This window comes from Dermacentor albipictus, chromosome 2, assembly GCF_038994185.2.
Source record: "Dermacentor albipictus isolate Rhodes 1998 colony chromosome 2, USDA_Dalb.pri_finalv2, whole genome shotgun sequence".
In the NCBI taxonomy this organism is placed as follows: domain Eukaryota; kingdom Metazoa; phylum Arthropoda; class Arachnida; order Ixodida; family Ixodidae; genus Dermacentor; species Dermacentor albipictus.
Genome location: NC_091822.1, coordinates 206,238,162 through 206,260,366, shown reverse-complemented (window position 1 = coordinate 206,260,366; position 22,205 = coordinate 206,238,162). Strand labels below are relative to the sequence as shown.

Here is a 22,205-nt window from a genome sequence, read left to right as displayed (position 1 = left end):
TATATTTCGTTTTGCACAACTTTGCTCTATTTTTCTACATAATTGCCATATTTTTCTATGCATTTTTGTAGACTGTGCTCCAATTTCTGTATCCCAGTGTTGTAGAACTTCGCCGCCAGCCCGTTGAGGAAGAGTTTCACCTTTTCTTTGACTTCATCGTCACTCTGGGGACGTATTCTGAAACGTTCACCGCGGCGAAGTTTCGCACTGGCCACGCCTCCGCCGTTGCGGCGCGCTCTGAATGGCTGCTTTGACAAAACCGGAAATTCAGGTGGCGCAAGTGAATTTCCGGTTTTGTCAAAGCAGCCATTCAGCGCGCGCCGCAACGGCGGAGGCGTGGCCAGTGCGAAACTTCGCCGCGGCGAACGTTTCAGAATACGTCCCCTGGAAGCGTTGGCCACTCAAATGTTCCTTTAACTTGGGGAACAAGTGATAATCACTAGGCGTGAGGTCTGGATTGTACGGTGTGTGGGGCCTGACAGTCCGCCCAAAGTTTGTCAAAAGTTCCTGGGTTTGACGGGAGACGTGAAGTCGGGCATTGTCATGAAGCAGTGTTACACCGGCTGCAAGTCGTCCTCGCTAGCGGCTCTGGATAGCTCGCCTGAGTTTTCTTAGTGTTGCACAATAACTATCTGAGTTGATTGTTGTCCCACGTTCCATGAAATCGATCAGCAGTATCCCCTTGCAATCCCAAAAAACGCTGGCCATGACTTCGCCAGCAGAAGGAGTTTGGTTGAAACTTCTTTGCGACTGGTGACTTTGGGTGACGCCTCTGTTTGGATTTTTGTTCCGTTTCTGGAGTGAAATGAAACACCCACGTTTCGCCTCCCGTAACAGTAGAGCCCAACAATCCTTTATTATCTTCTAGACACTTTTGAAGAAACTGGCGAGCACAGTCAAGGCGTTTCTCCTAGTGGTCTGATGTCAACAGCCATGGTACCCATCGAGCGCAACACTTGCGATACCCCAATTTTTAGTGAAAGCTCTTTCCACTCTACTGTAAGAACTCCCAGGAATCTGAGCAACAAATTCACAGACGGTGATCCTCCTGTTTTGAAGCACTTTGCGCTGGGCCATCTCGATAACCGCCTCCAAAACTGACAGTCTTCCACTCCATTCTTCAACGTGGACTTCCTTCCGACCGGCACTAAACTCTCTGTACCACTTTAGGACATACACTTGTAGCCATACACTTGTAGCCATACACCTCAGCCAACTGAAGATGAATATCTATGGGTGGAGTCCCTCTGGCATGCAAAAAGTGAATTACGGGATGAATCTCGCACTTGGCGAAATCAACAATGGGAACCTCCATATCGGACCGCTGCTGAGCCAAGAATGACACATTGCCAGGTGCACTGTCATTAGCAACAGCATCTGCCAATGCTGCTTGCTCTTGTGGACAGAAATACATATTTTCGGAAGAAAATAAGTTCTAGAAAAAAAAAAGCATTTTGAGGCAGTAAAAGCAAAAATAAAGATATATGGGCACAAATGACAGAATTATACAATTATAGGCACTATAAAGTCTGTGAAAAACAACTTCCTAACCCATAATTCATGCTCACACGGCAAAAGGGCGTCGCCTTGACTCGTGGGAAGACATAGGAGTTTGCCTATACAGTAAAACCTCGTTAATTCAAGAAATCTGATAATTTGGAGTCGTCCTTTCGTCCCGACAGGCGGATGCGCTACTTCATGCAGTGAAACTCGCCTTAATGCAGACGTATTTGGCTGCTGATTGGTTCGGACAAATCGCGGAGCTGGGCAAGTGCTGGAGCGCCACAAAAGAGCAAAAATGGCATGAACCGAAATGAAGCGGTTGAGCTTGCACCACCATAATCATCAGTGGAAATCACACGTAATTTACAGCAATGCCGGAACGCTTCCTGCCCATTTGTGCCTTTAAAGTTTTTTTTGCGTTTACTGCCGCAAGTAGCACTGCATTGGCCGTGTGCCTTTATGACTGCATAGTTGCCATACATGATTGCATCAATAGTGGCCTTGGTTTCGTCTGCGGTGGTTGTGGCAAACAGTATCGCTTGACTTTGTGCACACGTCGGCCGAATGCCTTCAAAACTGTGTAGTCGCCATCCATGATCGCATCGATAGTGACCGCGGTTTCGTCCGCAGTTGCAGCAAACAGTAGTTTCGTTTTGACTCAGTGCGTGTGTCTATCGCATGCCTTCAGAACTGCAAGGGAATTGTCTATGATTTGACAGCGAAACACAGTTCCGTCCGCACTGGTTGCAGCAAACAGTTTTGACGAGCTTTCGAGCATGAAGAGCACCGGCTACATTGCGACTGACGGCGACTAGCTCAACGGTGAAAAAATAATCGGGATGTGGGCGTGGTAGTAAAGAAGCCCATCTCAGATGAAGATGTGCACCGCTGCTGCGCTGTAAAGGAAGTTGTGAGGCTTTCGATGTTGCAAGCATTAATCATCCACGAGATGATAATTGCAGCTTCCACACTACATGTGTAGAACATTGAAACAGGATTGGCTCATTCATTCGGTAAATAAAAGCATGTTAACCAGGGTGTCTACCAACCGGGAAAACCGGGAATTCTCAGGGAATTTGAACAGTCTGGAAAAACTCAGGGAAAACTCAGGGAATTTGTGCTTTTATCAGGGAAAATTAGCTGTAACTTTATTGAAAGGGAACGAAAGTCGTGTTAATGCTGGCTCCAGTAACAGAGGAATCGCAACGAATCGTCATTGACGCCGTGTCATCGGCATGATGTATTGCCAGAGTAGTTAACGACCGATTTTCTAGACGCCCGATTTTTCGGACATGCCCGATAATTTGCATGGTTTTGCGGCACCACCACGTACTCCATATAGTCAATGTATATTTCCCTGACTGCAGGTCTGAAATGGCATTAATCAAAGCCGACACCGCCGCTATTTTGATTATCTCGCCGCCTCGAACCGGCACTCTCGCAGGCAGATCTGCTGGCAGCCGTAACCACCACCGCGGCAATGTAAGGCCTAGCTGCTTCTATGTTCGCTATTAAGCTTCTTGCCGTGCGGTGCCGTGTTTTTCATTGAAAGAATTCGCCGCTATCACCAATCGCACCGACTCCGCCCTTGTAATCCTCGCGATTGGCTTTGAAGCTCGCAGAGCACAGCGCGTTGCGTAATGCCAGTCTCCGAATGTTAGCTTCGCCTCAGTACACTAATGTTAGGCGGTGAAGCATAACAAGCGTGAGAAGGGGGCAATTGTTGCGGGACACAGTATGTATTACTTAATTACACATGCGTGCACGTTGTCTCCTGTCACAGTACAAGCCCTGATATGCCTAAAAAGCGTACTGGCAGGCCTTCAGAGCTTTTTCAGACGTGCCTGTGGTAATTTTAGCCCTTAAAGGCAGTTAAAGACATGCATTAATTTTTTTCAGACTGCCCGTTCTTTTTCGTTTTTTTTTTGCGGCCCCTCGGATGTCCGAAAAATCAAATGTTGACTGCACAATTGACCAAGAGGATGCTTCAGATGATCCATGTGGTGAAAGTGTGGTAGAAGGAGGATGCGAACAGAAAGGGCCGACGCACTGAGGAATTAACGGGAAAGGAAGGGTGCCGCCGCCTTTTTGAAGGAGCTTGAGCTAAAAAAACTAAGTGATGGCTGACGCTGAGACACAGGTGTCCCTCATCCAAACCAAAATAAATTGTTTACGCAGTGAAACCCAACACTGAGATGTTGTGTACGGGCTGAGAGTATGTCAGGACAGTTGAGGTTGACTTCCCAGCTGCTGAGAGAGAACCTTAGTTGTGACAAAGTTCAGGACCTCATACAGATGAGCTTGCTATCAGTTGATAGAAATAGCTGACATTAAAAAATATGTACTTATGTATGCATCTCCTTTTCATTCGTATTTGAAAATGTTTGACTCAATTTGGAATGGGCTTTACCATTTCTTTCGCTGTGCATTTTACTAACACCTTCCTTCTGTTTTCTTTTTAAATAAAATAGATATTACTCCTTACTATTCAAACTGGATTAAGTCATTTTTTTTGTTTCAGTATGCTTACTAGAGAGTGACAGCATCGGGCATCGTGGTGTCAGCCTGTCTTGACATAAAACAAAGTTCTGGCTCATTCAGGGAATTTCGCAAAGGTGCTCAGGGATAACCTGGAAAAGTCAGGGAATTCGGAAATGTCAGCTTGGTAGACACCCTGTTAACGTAGTAAGTAGTTGCTTTTTTTCTTGATGCCCTTGATAATTCGACATTCAATTAATTCGGACATTTGTTTCGCTTCCGTGAAATACAAATTAACAAGGTTTTACTGTACAGTGAACTCTCGTTGATACGTTCCTCGCTGTTGCCTCTTTCCAGCGGCTACAATGCATTCTCGTAATCGCGACCTGTATCCCATTGACTGTTGGGTACTATGTTCCCATTTGATATGTCTCCATATGTCTCCGCATCATATGTTTCATTTGTGCAGGGCAGTCACATAAATTTAGTTGTGAAGAGGAATATGCTTTTGCATGTTGCAACAAGGGCCTGGTACGTTGCAGTGAGGGGTCGATTCGTTGTGACAAGTGGCCATTCAGAGGTTTTTATGAATTTCTCAGGTGGTTTGCTCCCTCTCTCATTGTTATGTTTTCCTGAATGTTGAATTTTTTTTCCACAGTCCCTGAAAAAAAAACATATCAATGGGGTTCTACTGCAATCCGGTCATCGGCTTCTCTACAAACAATAAATTGTTTGATCATCGAAGTACAATAACTTGAGGCACCTATGTGGCATAAACAAAATCAGCTCTGATAGAGGAGTTACTGCTCCATAGCTTGAAAAGTGCCCTTGAAGAAGAGCCTGCATACAGCACAAATCGCTAATGTAAGTGCTCAGAGCTTAGTTGGAAAATGTTATAGAATTATGTGCCAGTGCAGTGAATGTTAACTGTGCGGCGCATGAATTTCCCTTCAGATCAAGGCATTCATTGCTATAGATGCACCGCCAAATTTTTCTGGTAAATTTGATATATTAGAATTCGTTTAATAAGAATTTTGTTTTTCCAGCTGATTTTGTATTATTGGTCAGCAAATGTATTGTGACTCTAAACGAAACAGAAAATTATTAGAATAAAATGCACTTCTAGTTTGAATTAATGAGGCTCCCCTATAATCCAGTTGTGATGGTTCCCTCTGCACCTCAACTGCGCAGGGCCCTGTGGGCAAGGGACCTGGCTGTGGCTTCTGGGCACCTGGTTGGCGAGTGTGGCTGTTCTTCATGCGAGGAATCACTCCGCTGCTGGAGCGCTGGCTGGGTAACCTGCTCTCCCGCCAGTTCGAAGGTCGCCACTCCAAGGGTGTTGCCAAGACTGTCACCAAGCAGCGTGTGGAGAGCCACTTTGATCTGGAGCTGAGGGCCTCGGTGAGTGGCTCACTGATCTCTGAACAAGACACACAGCAGGTTTTTGAGGGGAACCTTGCAGTCCATTTAGGGCATCCAACCTGCGTGTCGATGATATGCTGGGCGTAGCTGTCCACTGTGCTCTCCTCCCTTCCTCATGCCTCTGTAACATCCCCCACTTGTTGTCTTGCTGGTTGGATGGGTTTCTGCTATCTCAAAGGAGTACAGATCACCGCGGCTGCAGACTTCGTGAGCCACAGTACTGTCTCAGCCATCACCTCACGTACCGTATTTACTCCATTATAACATGTCCTCGATTGTAACGCGCTCCCATTTTGCGAAACCAATAGAAAGAAAAGAAAAAAAAAAACCGCCCTCGATTGTAACGTGCACTTGTTTGCTGTGACCTAAAAAAAGAAAAGTCCTTTACAGTACCACACATCTCATTCTTTCATACAGAAATGCAACTTTCTCTGATTTGGAAAACAAAGATTTACTGTATTTATTTGCATAATGATTGCACTCGCGTAATGATCGCACCCCTGAATTTTGTCGTCAAAATTAGATTTTTTTCTTTCCGGTGTAATCGCACGCCGAACTTGTTATGTCGTGGGCCAAGTCTAGCTAATGATGATCGTGCTTACCATCTGTCGAATGCTACACGAACGACTCTTCAAAACATACCAAGTGGTCTGCACGTACCAAACATTCATAAGCAGATGCCCCATTTTATTCCTTTCATTACATTCCACACTTCCATGAAAAATGCAGCTGAAACCAAACTTGCCTTGGCTTTATTATTTGTAGGCTTTATAATGGTTGTGGTCAACGAAAAAAACAAAAACGGCGCCTTTTGATTCTTTGCATCTGCACTCGTGGCCATGCAACAAATTGCAAGCGGCAACAATAGTAGCCATGTTTACATGGATACGTTAGAAGTGTACCCTATTCATAGGCCGACGCTTGTAACACAGCTAAGATATTCGCCCACCCTTTGTGGAAACGTGCCGTATTAGGATAGTAGTGAAGACAAATACCGCACTTTTTGCAGCATGCCTGCCATGTGTTTGTCACTGGCAGCTAAGCACGCCCATCCCTGTTTCTATCCCCTCAAAGTGGACATAGCTACGTTATTACCGCAGACTTGCCGATGTTAACGATATTATTCATTACTGATGCGGAAGAAACTTTTTCAATGTGTGCAATGTACTCGCGAAAAGAAGAAAAAATCTCATTCGGCTTGCTCCGCCGGCCGTCATTTTTGTTTCGGTTTAACACACTGTTACAGCGGCAGCCGCCTGTTTGTTGGTCTGTTGTCATCTCGCATTTGCTGCGGGATGACAATTCTTACATGGACGACCAATTCTTACATGGATCTCAACCCGCAGGTCGCGATGTTGTCGTGAGCAGAAGCCTTGAGTTTGCAGACTCCCCCAGCCTTCAATTCCAAAGTCCTCATCGGGCTCTTATTTTCTCCCATCGGAGCCACGTCCCGTCCCGTTTTAAATCCACATTTGCGAAAACAGTTTGCGATGGTGTCCGAGGTCACATTATCCCAAGGCATGGCCAAAAAATGTAACGCATCGAGTAGGCTGATCCGCAAAATCTCATCTTTACGGTCAATCTTTGCCAGGAGACGCATTACTAGAAGTCCTTTGAAGAAGTGCTTCACGTTCCAAATTATTCTCGTGCCCAGTGGCTGCAAATGGCTTGTAGTGTTGGTAGGCAGGAACTTTACGGTGACGTTGTTAAAGGTCGTTTTTATTGTGTGGGCCAAACACTGATCTAAGAAAAGCAAGATTTTTCGCTTTTTGCAGCCATTTTCCAATCCAGGAGCGTGAGGAACACGCGGAAAAATTCCGCAGTCATCCGCTCTTTCTTGTTCCCTTTGTACAAACAAGGTAAACATCCTGCCGATCGAAAGCACCTCGGCTGTTTAGACTTGCCTATGACTGTAAGCTGCATTTTCTCTGAGCTGTGGGCATTCATGCAAAAAATCACGGTGATTCTCTCCTTACTTGTTTGGCCCCCCTGGCAAGCCTGGTTCTTCACCCACAACCTTCTCTCTAGTCGCTGACAGCTGACTGGTCCACTTTTTTTTTCTTCACTGCAAACGACTCTGTAGGCAAGTCCATGTATCTCTTTAAAATGATGCAGACATCCCCCCGGAAGCTTGGAAATTTTCAATTCCCAGGAAAAGCGCAATGTTGTCCACCACCTCGCCTAGCACCTTGCTGTCCGCGTTGATGCCGGCCGCTGTAACTTTGCCAAACCATGTCAGCAGGACCTCTTCCAGTTTCTTTTGCGTAGCTGTCTTCGCCTGTTTGATGTTCACGCCGAAGTGCTGGATATTCTTCATCACAACGTCTCACTGCCCAATAATAGTGCACAGCGTCGATGGTGCTATGCCTAGCTTCTTTGCCAACTCGACATGTTTCTTCTTTGGGTTGTCGTCGACCTTGAGGATTTCAATTTTCTCTGTAAAACTTTCAATTTCGACTGAGGATTTCAATTTTCTCTGTACGTAAAGGCCTTCCTTTTTCGCGACATGCCGAACAGCGAACGCTTCAGTCTTTTTGTGCACACTAAACTTGCATCCATTTCGTTCAGGTAGTCCATGTTGCAGTGCTGTTGCAGTTACCCAAAACGCACAGGGCAGCAGCAGCGAACACTGAAGAAACGCATGCAGAGCAGCGCGCAGCCTCCTGTGATGGTGATGGCGATTCGGCTTTTCCTTTCAGATCGGGTGAAGAGACTGGAGGTGAAGGGAAGTGGGCGTGAAAAGATGTGGAGGTGAATGGAGGCGGGTGTAGAAAGGAGGTCCGGTGGCTGCTGCCGCTCAGACGGCAGAGACTGAAGGTAAAGGGAAGCGGGCATGAAAAGACGTGGAGGTGAATGGAGGCGGGTGTAGAGAGGTGGTCCGGTGGCTGCTGCCGCTCGGATGGTAGTGACTGAAGGTGAAGGGAAGCGGGCGGGGAGTGATGTGGAGGTGAAGGGAGGCGGAAGTAGAGAGGAGGGCAGGGGGCCGCTGCCGCTTGGCCGGCATAGACTGGAGGTGAAGGGAAGTGGGCGTGAGAAGGGCCAGCAGCTGTGCATTAGCCACAGTGGCTACTCTCCCCCTCTGAGACCAGCCACATCGCCCCGCTCGTGTGCGCTGGTCATTGGCGCGTTCGTATTATCCGTGAAGGCTTGAGAAACTGTTTGTGTAATCCCAAATCATAGCGTATTCTATATAATGTAGACTACCCAAAACACTTTTGAAATTCGTATCATTGAAATTCTACTGTACTTGTGGACTGTTGATTTGTCCACGACTTTCAGGAATTCTGACAGCTTGCTCCAAACTTCGGCAACACCGGCAATGGCTTCGTTGCATGCATCAGAACTTTCAAAGTAATCGCCAAGCTTAGGGAAGCTGGCACGTCTGCAGCATTTTCAGATCAACCACTTGTACACGGCCGCCTTGACGTCTTACGCATGGTTGTGTGTACTGGTCGGGTGGCACAGGAACCGGGTCATTTGTCCACTTTAGCCCTAATCTGCCCCCTATTTCTCAAGATGGTGCTGAGAGTGCTCCTCGGAATCTTGTACAGTCGAACACGGATACCGTATTTACTCGCATAATGATCGCACTTTTTTCGCCAGAAAAATTGACGCAAATTCAGGGGTGCGATCATTACGCGGGTTAAATTTCCCACGAAAAAAAAATTTTTTTTTTTCGTTCCGCGTTTACTGCGGGATGCGGGTGCGGGACACCAAAACAAACATGGCGGCCGGCGGAGCAGGCCAAGCGCGCCGAACGCGGTTTTTTTATCTTCTCGTGAGTACGTTACGTGCATTGAAACAGTTTCTTCCGTATCAGTGATGAATAATATCGTTAGTATCGGCAAGTTTGCGGCAATAACGTAGCCATGTCCACTTTGAGGGGACAGAAACCGATGGGAGCACTTAGCTGCCAGTGACAGAAACGCATGGCCGGTGTGCTGCGGAAACTGCGGCACCGGTTTCACTACTCTCCTAACATGGCACGTTTTCTCTAAGGATGGGCGAATATCTTAGCTGCGTTACAAGCGTCGGCGTATGAATAGGGTACACTTTTAACGTATCCGTGTAAACGTGGCTACTATCATTGCCGCGCGCGATTTGTTGCGGGCTCACGAGTGCACACGAAAAGAATCGAAAGGCGCCTCTTTTGTTTTTGTTGACCACAACGATTATAAAGCCTACCCATAATAAAGGCAGGTTTCGTTCTACCTCTTTTTGTCATGGAAGTGCGTAAAGTGATGAAAGTAATGAAATGAGGCATCCACTTAAGAATGTTTGGTGCGTGCAGGCGAGTCGTTCGCTTGGCATTCGACAGATGGTAAGCGCGATCATTGTTAGCTGGACTTGGAACACCACATATCGCTGCGGCAAGTTCGGGGTGCGATCATTACACGGGAAATAAAAAAAATCGAATTTTGACGACAAAATTCAGGAGTGCGATCATTACGCGAGTGCGATCATTATGCGAGTAAATACGGTATATCGAACTCGAAGGGGATCGCGAATTAATTCGATATATTAAAAATTCGATATAAAAAAATGCAGGCCCAGAGACTACCTGTGGCGGACAAAGACCTACCGATCGGCGCATTCAAGAATGACAACTATTTCTGCACACATGCCGCAACGTAATGCTTTATTTGCGTGAAAAAAAATCGCTTATGTTTGTCTGCTTCTTCGCCTTGCAAATGAAATTAAAGACGCCAACCTCGATCTTATCGAGGCTGTTCAGGTGCGAGAGCCCGGTTCCTTCCATGTCGCCGCAACAACGGCGAATCAAGCTGAACGCGGCCGCCACTTCAGTGGCGGAGTACTAGCGTGTAGCCGCCCCCTCGTCAGGACGATCTTCGTCGCCACTCGAGCTGTCGGCCTGGGTCCCTGCGACTGCAGCTACAATGTCCTCGTCGGCGAGGCTAGCAACAGCCTGAACATTGCTGTCAACGTCCACAAAATCGTCAGCAGACACTTCGGCTGGAACGGCAGCCGGGAAAAGGCACGACAACTCGCGAAACGCGTCGTCCATGCACTCGTCGCCGTCGCCGTCTTCGCAGGTTTCGGGAAGTTTGGCCGTCATGAAGCCTGCCTTCCGGAAGCAGTTGGCCACGGTATTCTGCTTCACGTCTCTCCAGGCGCCCGTCATCATTTGAATGGCCCCCAGCAGGTCAATCTTAAGGCATAGATGCTTAAGCTCGGTGCCCATGCGGAGGTTCACCAAAAGCCTATCAATGAGTTGCTTCCTGTAGCCGACTTTCAAGGACTTAATGATGCCCTGGTCGAGTGGCTGCAACTTCGCTGTCGTGTTCGCCGGCAGAAACTTGAGCGCGATGTTTTCGAGCTTGCAGGTGGTGTGATGGGCCGAGCAATTATCGACAAGAAGGCAAGCGTGACAACCCGACTTGCCCAGTTCGGTGTCCCACGCTTGCAGCCATTCCGTAAACAGCTGACGCGTCATCCACGCTTTCTTATTGAATGCGTAGCGAACGGGGAGCTGCTTACAGTTTTTGAAGCAGCGCGGTGCCCTTGCTTTGCCGATCACAAAGGGCTGGAGCTTTTGAGAGCCATCCATGTTAGCAGCGAGCAGAACGCTCACGCGGCCTTTGCTCATCTTGCCCCCGTGACACATGGTGCCCCGGACGTCGAGCGTCTTGCTGGGCAGCATCTGCCAAAACAACCCGGTCCCGTCGGCGTTGAAGATTTCCGCGGGTGAAAACTTCGCGCAAATTTCCCGCCATTCCTTTGAAATCCACTGCTGGATATCCTGGCTGATGACGGCTCTGCTTTCCCCAGAAATGGTTTTGCCAACTATCTTATGGCGGTTCTTAAACCTCTGCAGCCACCCTGTGTTTTTGGCGAAGTTGTCATCACTGAGTGCAGCGGCAAACCATTTAGCTTTAGCCATTAGCATTGGGCCATCCACCGGAATGTTCTTAGCCCGCACCTCTAAAAACCACGCATAGAGGGCCTTTTCAACTTTCTCGTGGGCAGAAGCGCGCACACGACAAGCTCCCGACGTTCGTTGCTCCGCCGCTTTCGACTTTATGTCCGCCTTGTTTTTTAACAAGGTGCTTAGAGTGCTCCGAGGAATCCCGAAGTCGTCTGCCACCGTCGCACTTTTCTCGCCCGCCTCAACACGCTGAATGGCTTTCAGCTTTGTCGCAAAGTCCAGGTTCTTGCGCTTCTTGACGCTGCTTGTGCTTGCTGCGGCCATTGCTTCCGCGTCAGCTCACCACGATCCAGTCACACGTGTCGTGAGACACATGCAAAACAATAATGAACACGAAACACAAGAACGCGCACAAAACACAAGAATTCACGTGCGCAGCCTCCGCCAACAAAGCACTCGTGATGGCCACCTCCGAGGGCGACAGCGACGTACGAAAGGCACGAGTGGTGGTTGGCTGAGCCAAGCAACAAGAAAAAAAAAGGCAAAAGGAGGAGGCCACCGGCGCCTTCGTTCCTGGCTATGCGGGGAAAGGATGAGAGACATTGGGAGAGAGAGAGAGAGAGAAAAAAAAAGCAGTTCTGCGGAGAGCGGGCGCAGCGGGAGTACAGTCCGAGCCTCTCGCTCTCGCGTTTTCCGAGCCTTTCGGGGAAGGCGTGGAGCTCGCGGGTGCAGCGAGTGCCGAGATCGCGCGGTGTTCTATATATCCAATGGTGGGTAAAAATATCGTTCGATATAAACGTACGAATTTCCATACTTTAACACAGAATTTTCAAGGGGATAATTTACGAGTTCGGTACAGACAATAATTCGATATATGTGTGTTCGATATAGTATCCGTGTTCGACTGTACGCTGCGGTTACAGTGTACTAGAATAGGATCAGTGTGCTCACTGCCACGTCCCTGCACCGTGTTGCTGTGGCGCACTCTGTGTCGACTGCCCTAGTGCCCGCCAGAGGTGCTGCTGCCTGTTTTTCCTGAAAACTTCCCCTCGCTTCGTGTGGAGTGTGTTCTGTTGGATCAATGTGCTGTTGACTGCAAGTCCCGCCGGCATTTTCAGCAGTATCCTCTGTGCTTGCTCTGTGCTTGACACTTCACTCAGTGTGCACTGTGAGTGAGTGAGACACCCAGAAAGAAAACAATCCAATCCTCACTGGACAAAAATTGGCAGTGGCTTAGCTCACCTATGCCAGGATATACGTAGTGAAAGCTAAGGCATAGCATGGTTAGCCTTGAATAACCGTATTTACACGATTGTAAGTCGACTTGAATGTAAGTCGACCCCCCCATATCGCGTGACAGGAAAAAAAGGAGAGCATACCCGAGGGCGCATTCGATAACGAAAATTTGTTAGTAGCTGACATGGTCACTGGACTACAGTGGAACCCCGTTCATACGCTTTTCACCGGACCGGGGAAAAAAAACGTAACAGCCGGGAAAATGCAACAGTGAGGAAAGCTCCGAAATTGAATGAAGAAACTTCAACTATAGACAATTTATTTCCACAGAGTGCGCTTAGGACTTAAAAACGTCTATAATGGTGGCTTGCCGTTTCTTTCGCTCGCTAGATCTCCACATGTTTCTCAATAGCCTGGAAGGCCGCATTGCTGTCAGCGTCTCTGTGAGGTGCGACGTACCTGCGGAAGAGGTCCAGAGCCGCGACGGCTTCTCCAAAGCTACGATTTGGTAACTCCCCGGCATCATGCGGCTCGTGCTCCTCCTCGTCATGGCAATGGCAACGGACGAAGGAATATTCGCGGGAAATTTTGCCCTCTTTAGCGTAATCATGCTGACGTGATAACGATTGCTTAGTATTGCTGCGGAGCGCACGCGTCCAAGCAGCCCGGTTGCGCGCAGCGCCATATGGCAGCGCGGCGTGGGAGAAGTGTAAACAACAGAGGAGAGCTGGCCCAATAGGTGTAGCAACGCCACCAGTAACGCCGACTTCCGGTTTCACTTTAGCTTCACAAAGAAAGACGTCAGGGTCTCTCCCGAGTTTCCTTCCTCCGCGAGTCGACACGTCCAACAACGATGCAGTGACCGTAATCACAGTGATGATAGTGAGAGCATTTTTCACGAATGACCACTTAGTGGCGGCCTCTCGAACTGGCGTGCGGCTTCTTGCAGCCAGTTCCATAGCCAAGCCCAGCCAAGCCCAGCCAAAACTCGTCAAAAGCCAAAATGGCAGTTGGAATGCGTTGCCTACTTTAGCCCAGGCGGGTGCGGGGTGCTAAGTTGCGACGTACCATGCGGGAACGTTTTGACAGCTACTACGTAACAGCGGGGTTTCTTATACATTGTATCCTATGGAAGCTATGCCGGGACCGGATGAAAACGACGTAGCAGCCGGGAAAACGCAGCAGTGAGGAACGTAACAGCGGGGTTCTACTGTACCCGTCTTCACTAGTGCTGTCATCGCTGCTACGGTGCAACAGCGCGTCGTCATCCCGCGAAATTTCACATTTGGCGAACGACCGCACCACATCTTGTGGAAGAGCAGCTCATGCCAAATGCACCCAACCATACGCAGCCATCAGGGATGCTCTTTTGACAGATCTGTTTGGCATAATTTCGCGGTCTTCTGCTGCCGTCCACTCGTACTTACGGCGGAGCAGGTCCTTAAAAGGCGAAGATCCGGGCTTGTTTCATGACCATGTCGCACTTCACTGGCAGGGACCGATCGCGCATTTCAGCGACGTACGCCGCATGCTTAGCCTACAGCTCCGGAATGCGTCAAGACTTCGGCACATGGGAAATTCCTCACTTGCCGTCACAGGTGAAAAATTTCGCTTCACTGCAGTCGCCACTCTCGCACCACCCGTTCAGAAACATCGAACTTGTGGCCCGCTGCGCAGTGATGTGTTTCTTCGGCGTAAAGGATCGCAGCCTTCTTGAACGCTGCTGTGAATGAGTACCGAATGATTAGTGGGCCTGGAGCACTCATAATGACTGAGGAAGCATAGAAGTAGCACGTAGCCGGCGGTCAAGTGGAAAACGTCAAACCAATGCCTTTCGTCAAACTATAGAAAAAGCTAAGCGCTACAGGCAAAGAGAAACCTTCAAGCGGCGCCGTTCTGAGGGTGCTGCCGCAAATGGAACAGTGGCGCTTCCATCAACTATCGACACCCCCTCATGAGTGTTGCGTGCACTGTAAAATTCTCAAAAATGTTGAAACACCCTTTCGAAAAGTGAACAAACACGCAGAATAGCGAAAAGTTACGGGTAGGGCCGTAGAGCAAACATAAAATTGTAACTACGCTGTAGCTCCCGTTGGTTGCGGTTTTTTGCCGGTGCCATGTTTTGGTTTTGATTGTAAGTCGACCCCCCCACTTCAGATTTTCAGATTTTAAAAAAGTGGTCGACTTATAATCATGTAAATGCGGTAATCTTGATTGCAAGTCCAGGTTAGTCTGGTTGTCTAGCTATGTTTGCAGTGTTCATCCAGTAGTTTGGCGCGCTGTTTGTCTGTTTACTGGGCAATTCGTTTCCTCTTGATCTCATTTCGATGTTGATTCCAGGCCTTTGCCTACTTATCAGAATTGTCACCGTCCATACTACTGTCTCAACTGTAGTTGTGGCGCACGCGAGCTCTCCTTTTCAATCCTCCAATATGTTACCAGGCGCGCGACACAGCTGGCGAAGTGAGCGGAGGCGAACGCAACGACGAGGAACGCAGTGTGACGTCATGTGCCTCGTCAGAGCACGGGCATGGCGAAATCGCAAGTTTGCGGCCAGTAAAGCTTTCGCTTTAATAACCATTCGGACTTTTTACCGGCTGCTCCCTGCGCTTCCGGGATAGACCACGACTTGGCGCGAAAGGAAGGCATTACGGCCAAGCGTCAACACTGTCTGTCGTTTCTTTTTGTTTTAAAGACTCCTTTCAAGTATTGGAGTTCACATCAACTCCCCGACCTTGACAGAGTGCTTTATTGCACGTCGATCAACTTAAAAGAAGTTGTTGTCACGTCCGATAAAGTAGTTGTGTTCCTCTGCGAGACACAACCTTACATTTACATACTGCAAGGTATACATGAGGGGACAACTGAAGTGGTGGGTAAATTCAGCGCAGTGATGCTGGAAACGCGGATGCGCGGTCGTTGTGGCGAAACCATACTCGCAATTTTATCGATCAGCAGGAGAAAACACTCGAGTGTCCCTTGCTATGGTGACTGCAGCGTTCGTATCAAGCTATTAACAGAACAGCGTTAATAGCAAGGTTAGTTCATTCGTGCTTCCGGCAACAAAACATCTCCGACCATCTTAGATCAACTGCAACAATAGTAATTTAGCTCAGTGCACACTGCGAAGGTGCACCAAAAGAAGTTTCGTGCGTTGCACATACTGCATTTTACCTTTATTACGGTCAAAACAGCAACGCGCTATAGCCGCTTTACCGCAACCCGCAGGAAAGTTTCAGGTGACGCTGCGAACAGCGCCACCTGTCAGCGGCAACACGAAGTGCGTCACGCTCTGCTGCGTTGTGAGTGCACTATAACTGTTCTAGTACACTGTACTGCGGTGACATCTGACTTGTCACCGCATTTGATTTGATTTATGATAACAGAACTGATACTTACAGATAATTACAGAACAGGTAGGTTGTGAGGCATACAACCCAAAAATATGGTTTTTCAAAAATCTGCTTTTGCGTGATTTTTCAATTTTTGAGGGCTGCGTCCCCCCTTAAGGAGGGACAACGTGTTTAGGATCAAGAAATAGCGGAAAAAATTGTTTTTGTAATTTTGTTATATTCATAATTATTGGGGTCTCTTCCACCCATAGCTGAAGTTTTGGGCCTTTGAGACGCATAGTTTTAAAGAAATTGTCAAATGAATGAGCGAACTCGACGTGGTTTCTCACGAAAACAGCGCTAAAGACGGCCATATTCGGCGGCGGCGCATTTCATAGTTGTCTGCCATTACGCGACCATCTTGGCCTCGTTTCAAAGAGCGATCCTTCAGCTCTTTTTCGTGCCATAGATGAGCCTCATGCGTCGCGTCAATGCAGACAAAAGCGCAAAAAAGTTCAAAACGAATGCGAGCCCGTCATTGGGTGCTTGTGATCATGTGGCCAAATGGGGGCTTTTCATTGGCCCGCGCGGCACGCGCTAAGTTCAGCCACTTGTCGGCACGCCCGCCCGCATATCGTTTGCGTGTACCGCCATATTGAGAGCGGCTAAAGACGTGCGCTAACGTGCAGTATGCCACCGTGTCGGAAGTTCTGCACCGTCCACAAGTTCTGGAAAAAGCGCAGGTAATGCGTTAAAAGGGTAGCGGACTCCTTTGTTTTGCCAACGATAACATCGGACAATCGGAAGACAAATATGCGGGCGAGACAATGACGTCGGGCGAGTTTGCGATACCTGCTGCCAGCTCCCTTGGAAGTGGTGGCCAGGAACAGCGACGTAGAATTGACACAACATTCCTTAGCAAGAATGATTGCTTGTGTGCTTGTGTCAGTCGCAGAAGGACTGCTTAAGAAGGCACAGCAAAGCAGTTTGCAGCAGATGCGTGGTTCAAGCACTGACATGAACAAAAGAAAGGTTGCTGTCATCCCCTACGTACACGGGTTCTCCCATAGATTAAAGAAGATTGCTGGAAGGAGCAGCATCAACATTGTATTTTCGGCGCCTAATAAATTGGTCAGCCTATGTAAAAACACAAGGCCAGAAAGAATCACACTTACTGCATGCGAAAAACAACATTAAAAGAAATTCATTGATGGCGTCGCGTGTGTGGTATACAGCAATCCACTCGGGTGTGGACGATCCTACATTAGTCAAACAGGCAGATGCATAAATGACGGGCTACAAGAACACAATAACAAAGCAAACAACTTGGCCGCTAATGGCTTTCTTGCCATCCATTGCAAGAGATGCAAATGCAAACCTAGATTTAAAGAAACAGTCATCATGAGTAGAAGCAGGTGTGAGATGACGCATTTAATAATAGAAGCAAGACACATATCAACATTCGGCGACGCATGCATCGGTACACCTTCCATTTCATTATCCTCAAAAGAGATCAATTATCCTTGTTCGCGCTGAACGTGTACATGTCTCTGAATGTGGGAGTCAAGAAAGTTCTTACGTGTGGTTCCCAGTTTATATTTGTTTGTTCATTTTTTGCCGAAATTTTAAATGTGCTGTATGATGGTTTAAGGGTGTATATATAGTGACGAGAACGGGAAATAAATCAGTTGCTGAAAGTTAGCGCTGTGTGTGTCAGATGTGCCTTTCTGTTATCCTTGTTCAGCTTGCGCTACAACAAAATAAGATACGCCATACCAACAAGCCCCTATAGCTATCCTCATCGACTTCCTGAAAAAGGTGTCCATTATTCGAAGCTTATTCCTTTCTGTGAATTCTACCAGCATCTCTCCTCTAGCGTTCCTAGAATCGACGCCGTAGTTGCCAATTGCTTTTTCACCAGCCTGCTTTTTCCCATTTTTCCCAGTCGCCCGCTACTACAGTATACTGAGTTTGCACTTTTGTCATCGCTAATTCAACATCTTCATAAAACTTATTTACTTCTTTATCATGACTGGGTGTTGGAGCGTAGGCTTGTACTACCTTTAATCTATACCTCTTATTAAGTTTGATTACGACTACAGCTAGCTTCTGATTAATGCTGTAGAAGTCGTCAATGCTGCCCGGTATATCCTTATGGATTAGTAATCCTACCCCATATTGCTTATCTGGCAGACATCTATGGCAGAGGGCATGGCCGTTATTGAGCAATGTATCAGCCTCCCCTGCTTCTTCTGCTCGAATCTAACTCTCAGTTTTTTTTCAGTAAAGCGGGTCCAAAAATTGTGTGCACATTAGAACCAAGTACGAGCCTAAATCTGCGTTGTCATATTGCCATCAGCATTTCAAAATGGCCGCCTCGTACGCGCTTCGAGCCTAGCTCCCTAGCTACCGTAGCTACGGCGGCTACCTTAGCTTTCTGCATGTGCTGTAGTACATGTGCTTAGGCAATGCTTCCCTTGAGCTAAGTTAGTGCACTCTCCGCCTTCCCGTCTTCTGTGTTGGCTCTTTCAGCATGGAAGCACCGACTGGAAAGACATGCTGAGTTCATCACGATGCCGCAATTAAAAGGAAAGTGATCATGTGTGCAGAGACGGACAGAAATCGGGCTGCATCATGGGTGTTCGGAGTTCCCGAAACTTGCATGCGGGACTGGCGCAAACAGGAGACGCGTTCTACACTGGTGACTGCTACATATAGCGCAGCTGCGCGGCCCTTATCTTGAAAGCGATGTGTGGCGGAGACAAGAGTCTACGCATCTAAGTGCACCGCGCTGTGTCCTCGTTGCTTAGTTCACATCGAAGCGAGAGGCCCACATAAAGGACAATTCTCTCACTCCTGCTATTGTCACAAAAAACGGGTGCGTGTTACAATCAAGGGCGCGTTAGAATCGAGAAAATACGGTAATTTTTGTTATACATACTCATGCAATTATACCGCGTTCAGAAACTTTTTGATGTAGAGGATAATTCAGTGTAAACTGGTTTCATATAGTCGGGTTCGACTGTATTTCTTTATGAAATAATGAGGTGCGTAGTACTGTAAAATACTTTTTTTTTAGATCACTGCAAACAGATGCACGTTAGAATCGAGTAAATACTGTAAATGTTTGACTTGAAAAGAATATTAGAAAGCAAATTCCTTCTACAAATTGAGACCATACATTCTAATATTAAGCATTTGCTGTAACAGTAGAAAAATTGTTTACTAGAATACCCAAAAACTGCCAATTTTCCCGCGGATAGGAAACTGTTAAAATCTAGGGTCTTGGTTGGTAGTATCTTGTTGAAGAGCCTGGTCTAATCGGCGTTGTAAATATCTGATGGTGCATAGCCTTTTAGGATCCGTGCGAGTTGGCCGATATCCATGCAGCGGTGCCGTCATTATCTGCAGAAATGGCTTCACCACATGAAACTTCCCCGATGATTCTGTGGTAAGACTTGAACCTGTTCAGCCAATCTATGCTGGCCTTAAAGTCAGCTATTCATAGGATGCAGGATGCTAGGATTCTGCCAGACAATATCAATGTTAAGGGTGATGTTCTTGGCCGACGTCTCCATGAACCAGGTGTAAACTGCCTTGTCTAAGGCCTCGTGCATTGGCTGAGTCAGTTTCTTGGGCTTTGCTGACGTCCCTGAAGCTGGGGCTTTGGCTATGGCGTCATTACTCTTCAATATTCTTGCAAGAGAGTTCGCCGGAATTCCAAGTTCTTCAGTAATGCTTAATTATTGCTTTCCAGCTTTGGCTTGGGCGATAACTCGAGCCTTGTCTTTTGAGGATAAAAGCTTGTACTTCTTTGTTGGCTGCAACATGCTTCTCCAGATATTGTTTTGGCAGCTTCTGGAGACAATGACCAAGTGGAAATGCAATCGTTCGTTGTCAAGCATGCATCAGATGAACACCTCATCACACTCTTCCGGGATTTGACCTCTCAACCATAACGTCATACCATCAGCAATTGCTGTTGTGCACCGGAGCCATTCTCATGTAACTTCATGGAAAATGAATAACTAGATATACTATAAAAATAAAATTGTGTATATTGTTTGTATACGTGCCATTTTCCCAACTACAGTTGAACTTCGCAATAATGAAATCGGCGAAGAACGTGAGAAAATTCGCTTTCGCAAGAATTTGATTGTTGCGAAATGAGACAGCATAGATAGGTAATGCGTAGCAGAAGGAAACCTTGCCTTCAAAATTCCGTTAGCCTACTCTTTCAAGCTTGCTCGAGGATATGGAACCCCATTGCTGACAGTACAAAGTGCGCCACTTGCGTCGGTCACCAGCACTGACGAGGAACGCTATTCTCGGTGAATTGCTTTCCGAAATATTGTTACGGGAAGGAAGAAGCGTTCGTCTATTTACAGGTAGCTTTTAATGGCTGAGCCAACAAGCGTAGAGCATCGATCCTGCTAAAACACTTCTTCGTCGTCTCCAAGACCACCATCAGCGTCATCTTGTTTCCACATTACCGACTGTGACATCACCGACAGACGGCTGACGTGGATGATGTCAGAGAGGGGTGAAGGCACCGTGGCATTCAGCGGAGACACTTCATATGTGACAGGGGTCACCTGGCGAAGGATGTGGTAAGGGCCATAGTATCACGAGAGGAATTTCTCGGAAAGACCAACATGCCGAGCTGGATACCATACTAGCACAAGAGCGCCTGGTTCGTAGTTCACGTTGTGATGGCGCTTGTCGTAACGGTACTTCTGGCGTGCCTGGGAAGCAGACAGACGAATGTGGGCAATGTGGCGTGCTTGGGTCGCTGTGGCTATTACATCCCGAGTGTACTCTGTCGGCGAGTCGAGCGTGGTCGAGAGGAGTGTCTCGAAAGGCAAAGTGGGCTCACGGCCGAAGAGGAGATAGAAGGGTGAATAGCCAGCTGTGTCGTGGCGCGAGGAATTGTAGGCGAACGTGACAAATGGTAGAGCAATGTCCCAGTCGCGATGATCGGAGGAAACATACATTGCGAGCATGTCCGTTAATGTGCGGTTCAGGTGTTCGGTAAGACCGTTAGTTTGAGGATGGTAAGCGGTAGTAAGTTTATGTTTAGTAGCACAGGATCGAAGTAGGTCGTCTATGACTTTGGCAAGAAAGTATCAGCCACGATCGGTGAGAAGTTGACGAGGTGCACCGTGGTGCAAGATAACGTCGTGAAGCAAGAAATCAGCGACGTCTGTAGCGCAGCTGGTCGGTAGGGCTCTAGTAATGGCATAGCGAGTTGTATAGTCCGTAGCGACGGCAATCCACCTATTTCCGTCCTTGGATATAGGGAATGGTCCAAGGAGATCAAGGCCAACGCGAAAAAAAGGGTTGGCCGGTATATCCGAAGGCTGCAGCAGTCCGGCAGGAGGCACAGCTGGTCTTTTTCGGCGTTGACACGACTCACACGCTGCAACATAGCGCCGGACGGAGCGGTTGAGACGCGGCCAGAAAAACCGTCGCCGAATTCGGTCATAGGTCCGCGTGACCTAAGGTGTCCAGCGGTGGGAACATCGTGCAGTTGCTGCAGTACAATCGTTTGCAGATGTGACGGAATGATGGTTAGGAGCTCGGGCCCATCGGGGTGCATGTTGTGGCGATACAGGATGCCATTTTGTAGTACGAACATGTGAAGGGATGGGTCAGACGGAGCAGAGAGCAGGCGTTCGATAATGGGGCGTAACGACTCGTCGCGTCGTTGTTCAGCGCCAATGTCTTGCAAGGCTGAGAGGGAAAGAATGCAGATCGGTGCGACACCCACTAAACCGTCCAGTACATCGACGGGATGACGAGACAGGCAGCCGGCGTCCTGATGTAGACGACCCGACTTGTAGACCAAAGTGTAGGTGTATTCTTGCAGCCGTAGGGCCCAGCGACCGAGGCGGCCGGTGGGATCCTTGAGGGAGGAAAACCAACAAAGGGCGTGGTGGTCGGTTGTAACTGTAAATGGTCGTCCATATAGGTAGGGTCGGAACTTGCCCACCGCCCAAATGAGGGCGAGGCACTCGCGCTCAGTAATCGAGTAATTGCGCTCGGCGGGAGTGAGGAGGCGACTGGCGTAGGCGATAACGCGGTCGTGCCCACATTGGCGTTGAGCTAAAACTGCGCCGATTCTGTAGCCACTGGCGTCAGTGCGGATTTCTGTCGGAGCGGAGGGGTCAAAATGGGCGAGAACAGAAGGTGTAGTAAGCAGCGTGATGAGCTGCGAGAAAGCAGACGCTTGTTCAGAGCCCCAATAGAAAGGAACGTCTTTCTTCAGGAGGTCAGTCAGGGGACGGGCAACATGGGCGAAATTTTCCACAAACCTGCGGAAGTAACAGCAAAGGCCCATAAAGCTG

At 48.1% G+C, this 22,205-nt stretch overlaps 1 protein-coding gene across 1 annotated transcript in view; it reads left to right on the top strand.

Annotated features, from left to right (window-relative positions):
* Positions 1 to 22,205, top strand: part of Prp8 (pre-mRNA processing factor 8) — a 397,724-nt gene that overhangs the window by 139,315 nt on the left and 236,204 nt on the right. The window contains exon 12 of the mRNA XM_065433711.2: positions 5,173 to 5,382. Within this exon, the coding sequence (XP_065289783.1) occupies positions 5,173 to 5,382 (210 nt within the window). The remainder of the gene's footprint in view (positions 1 to 5,172; positions 5,383 to 22,205) is intronic.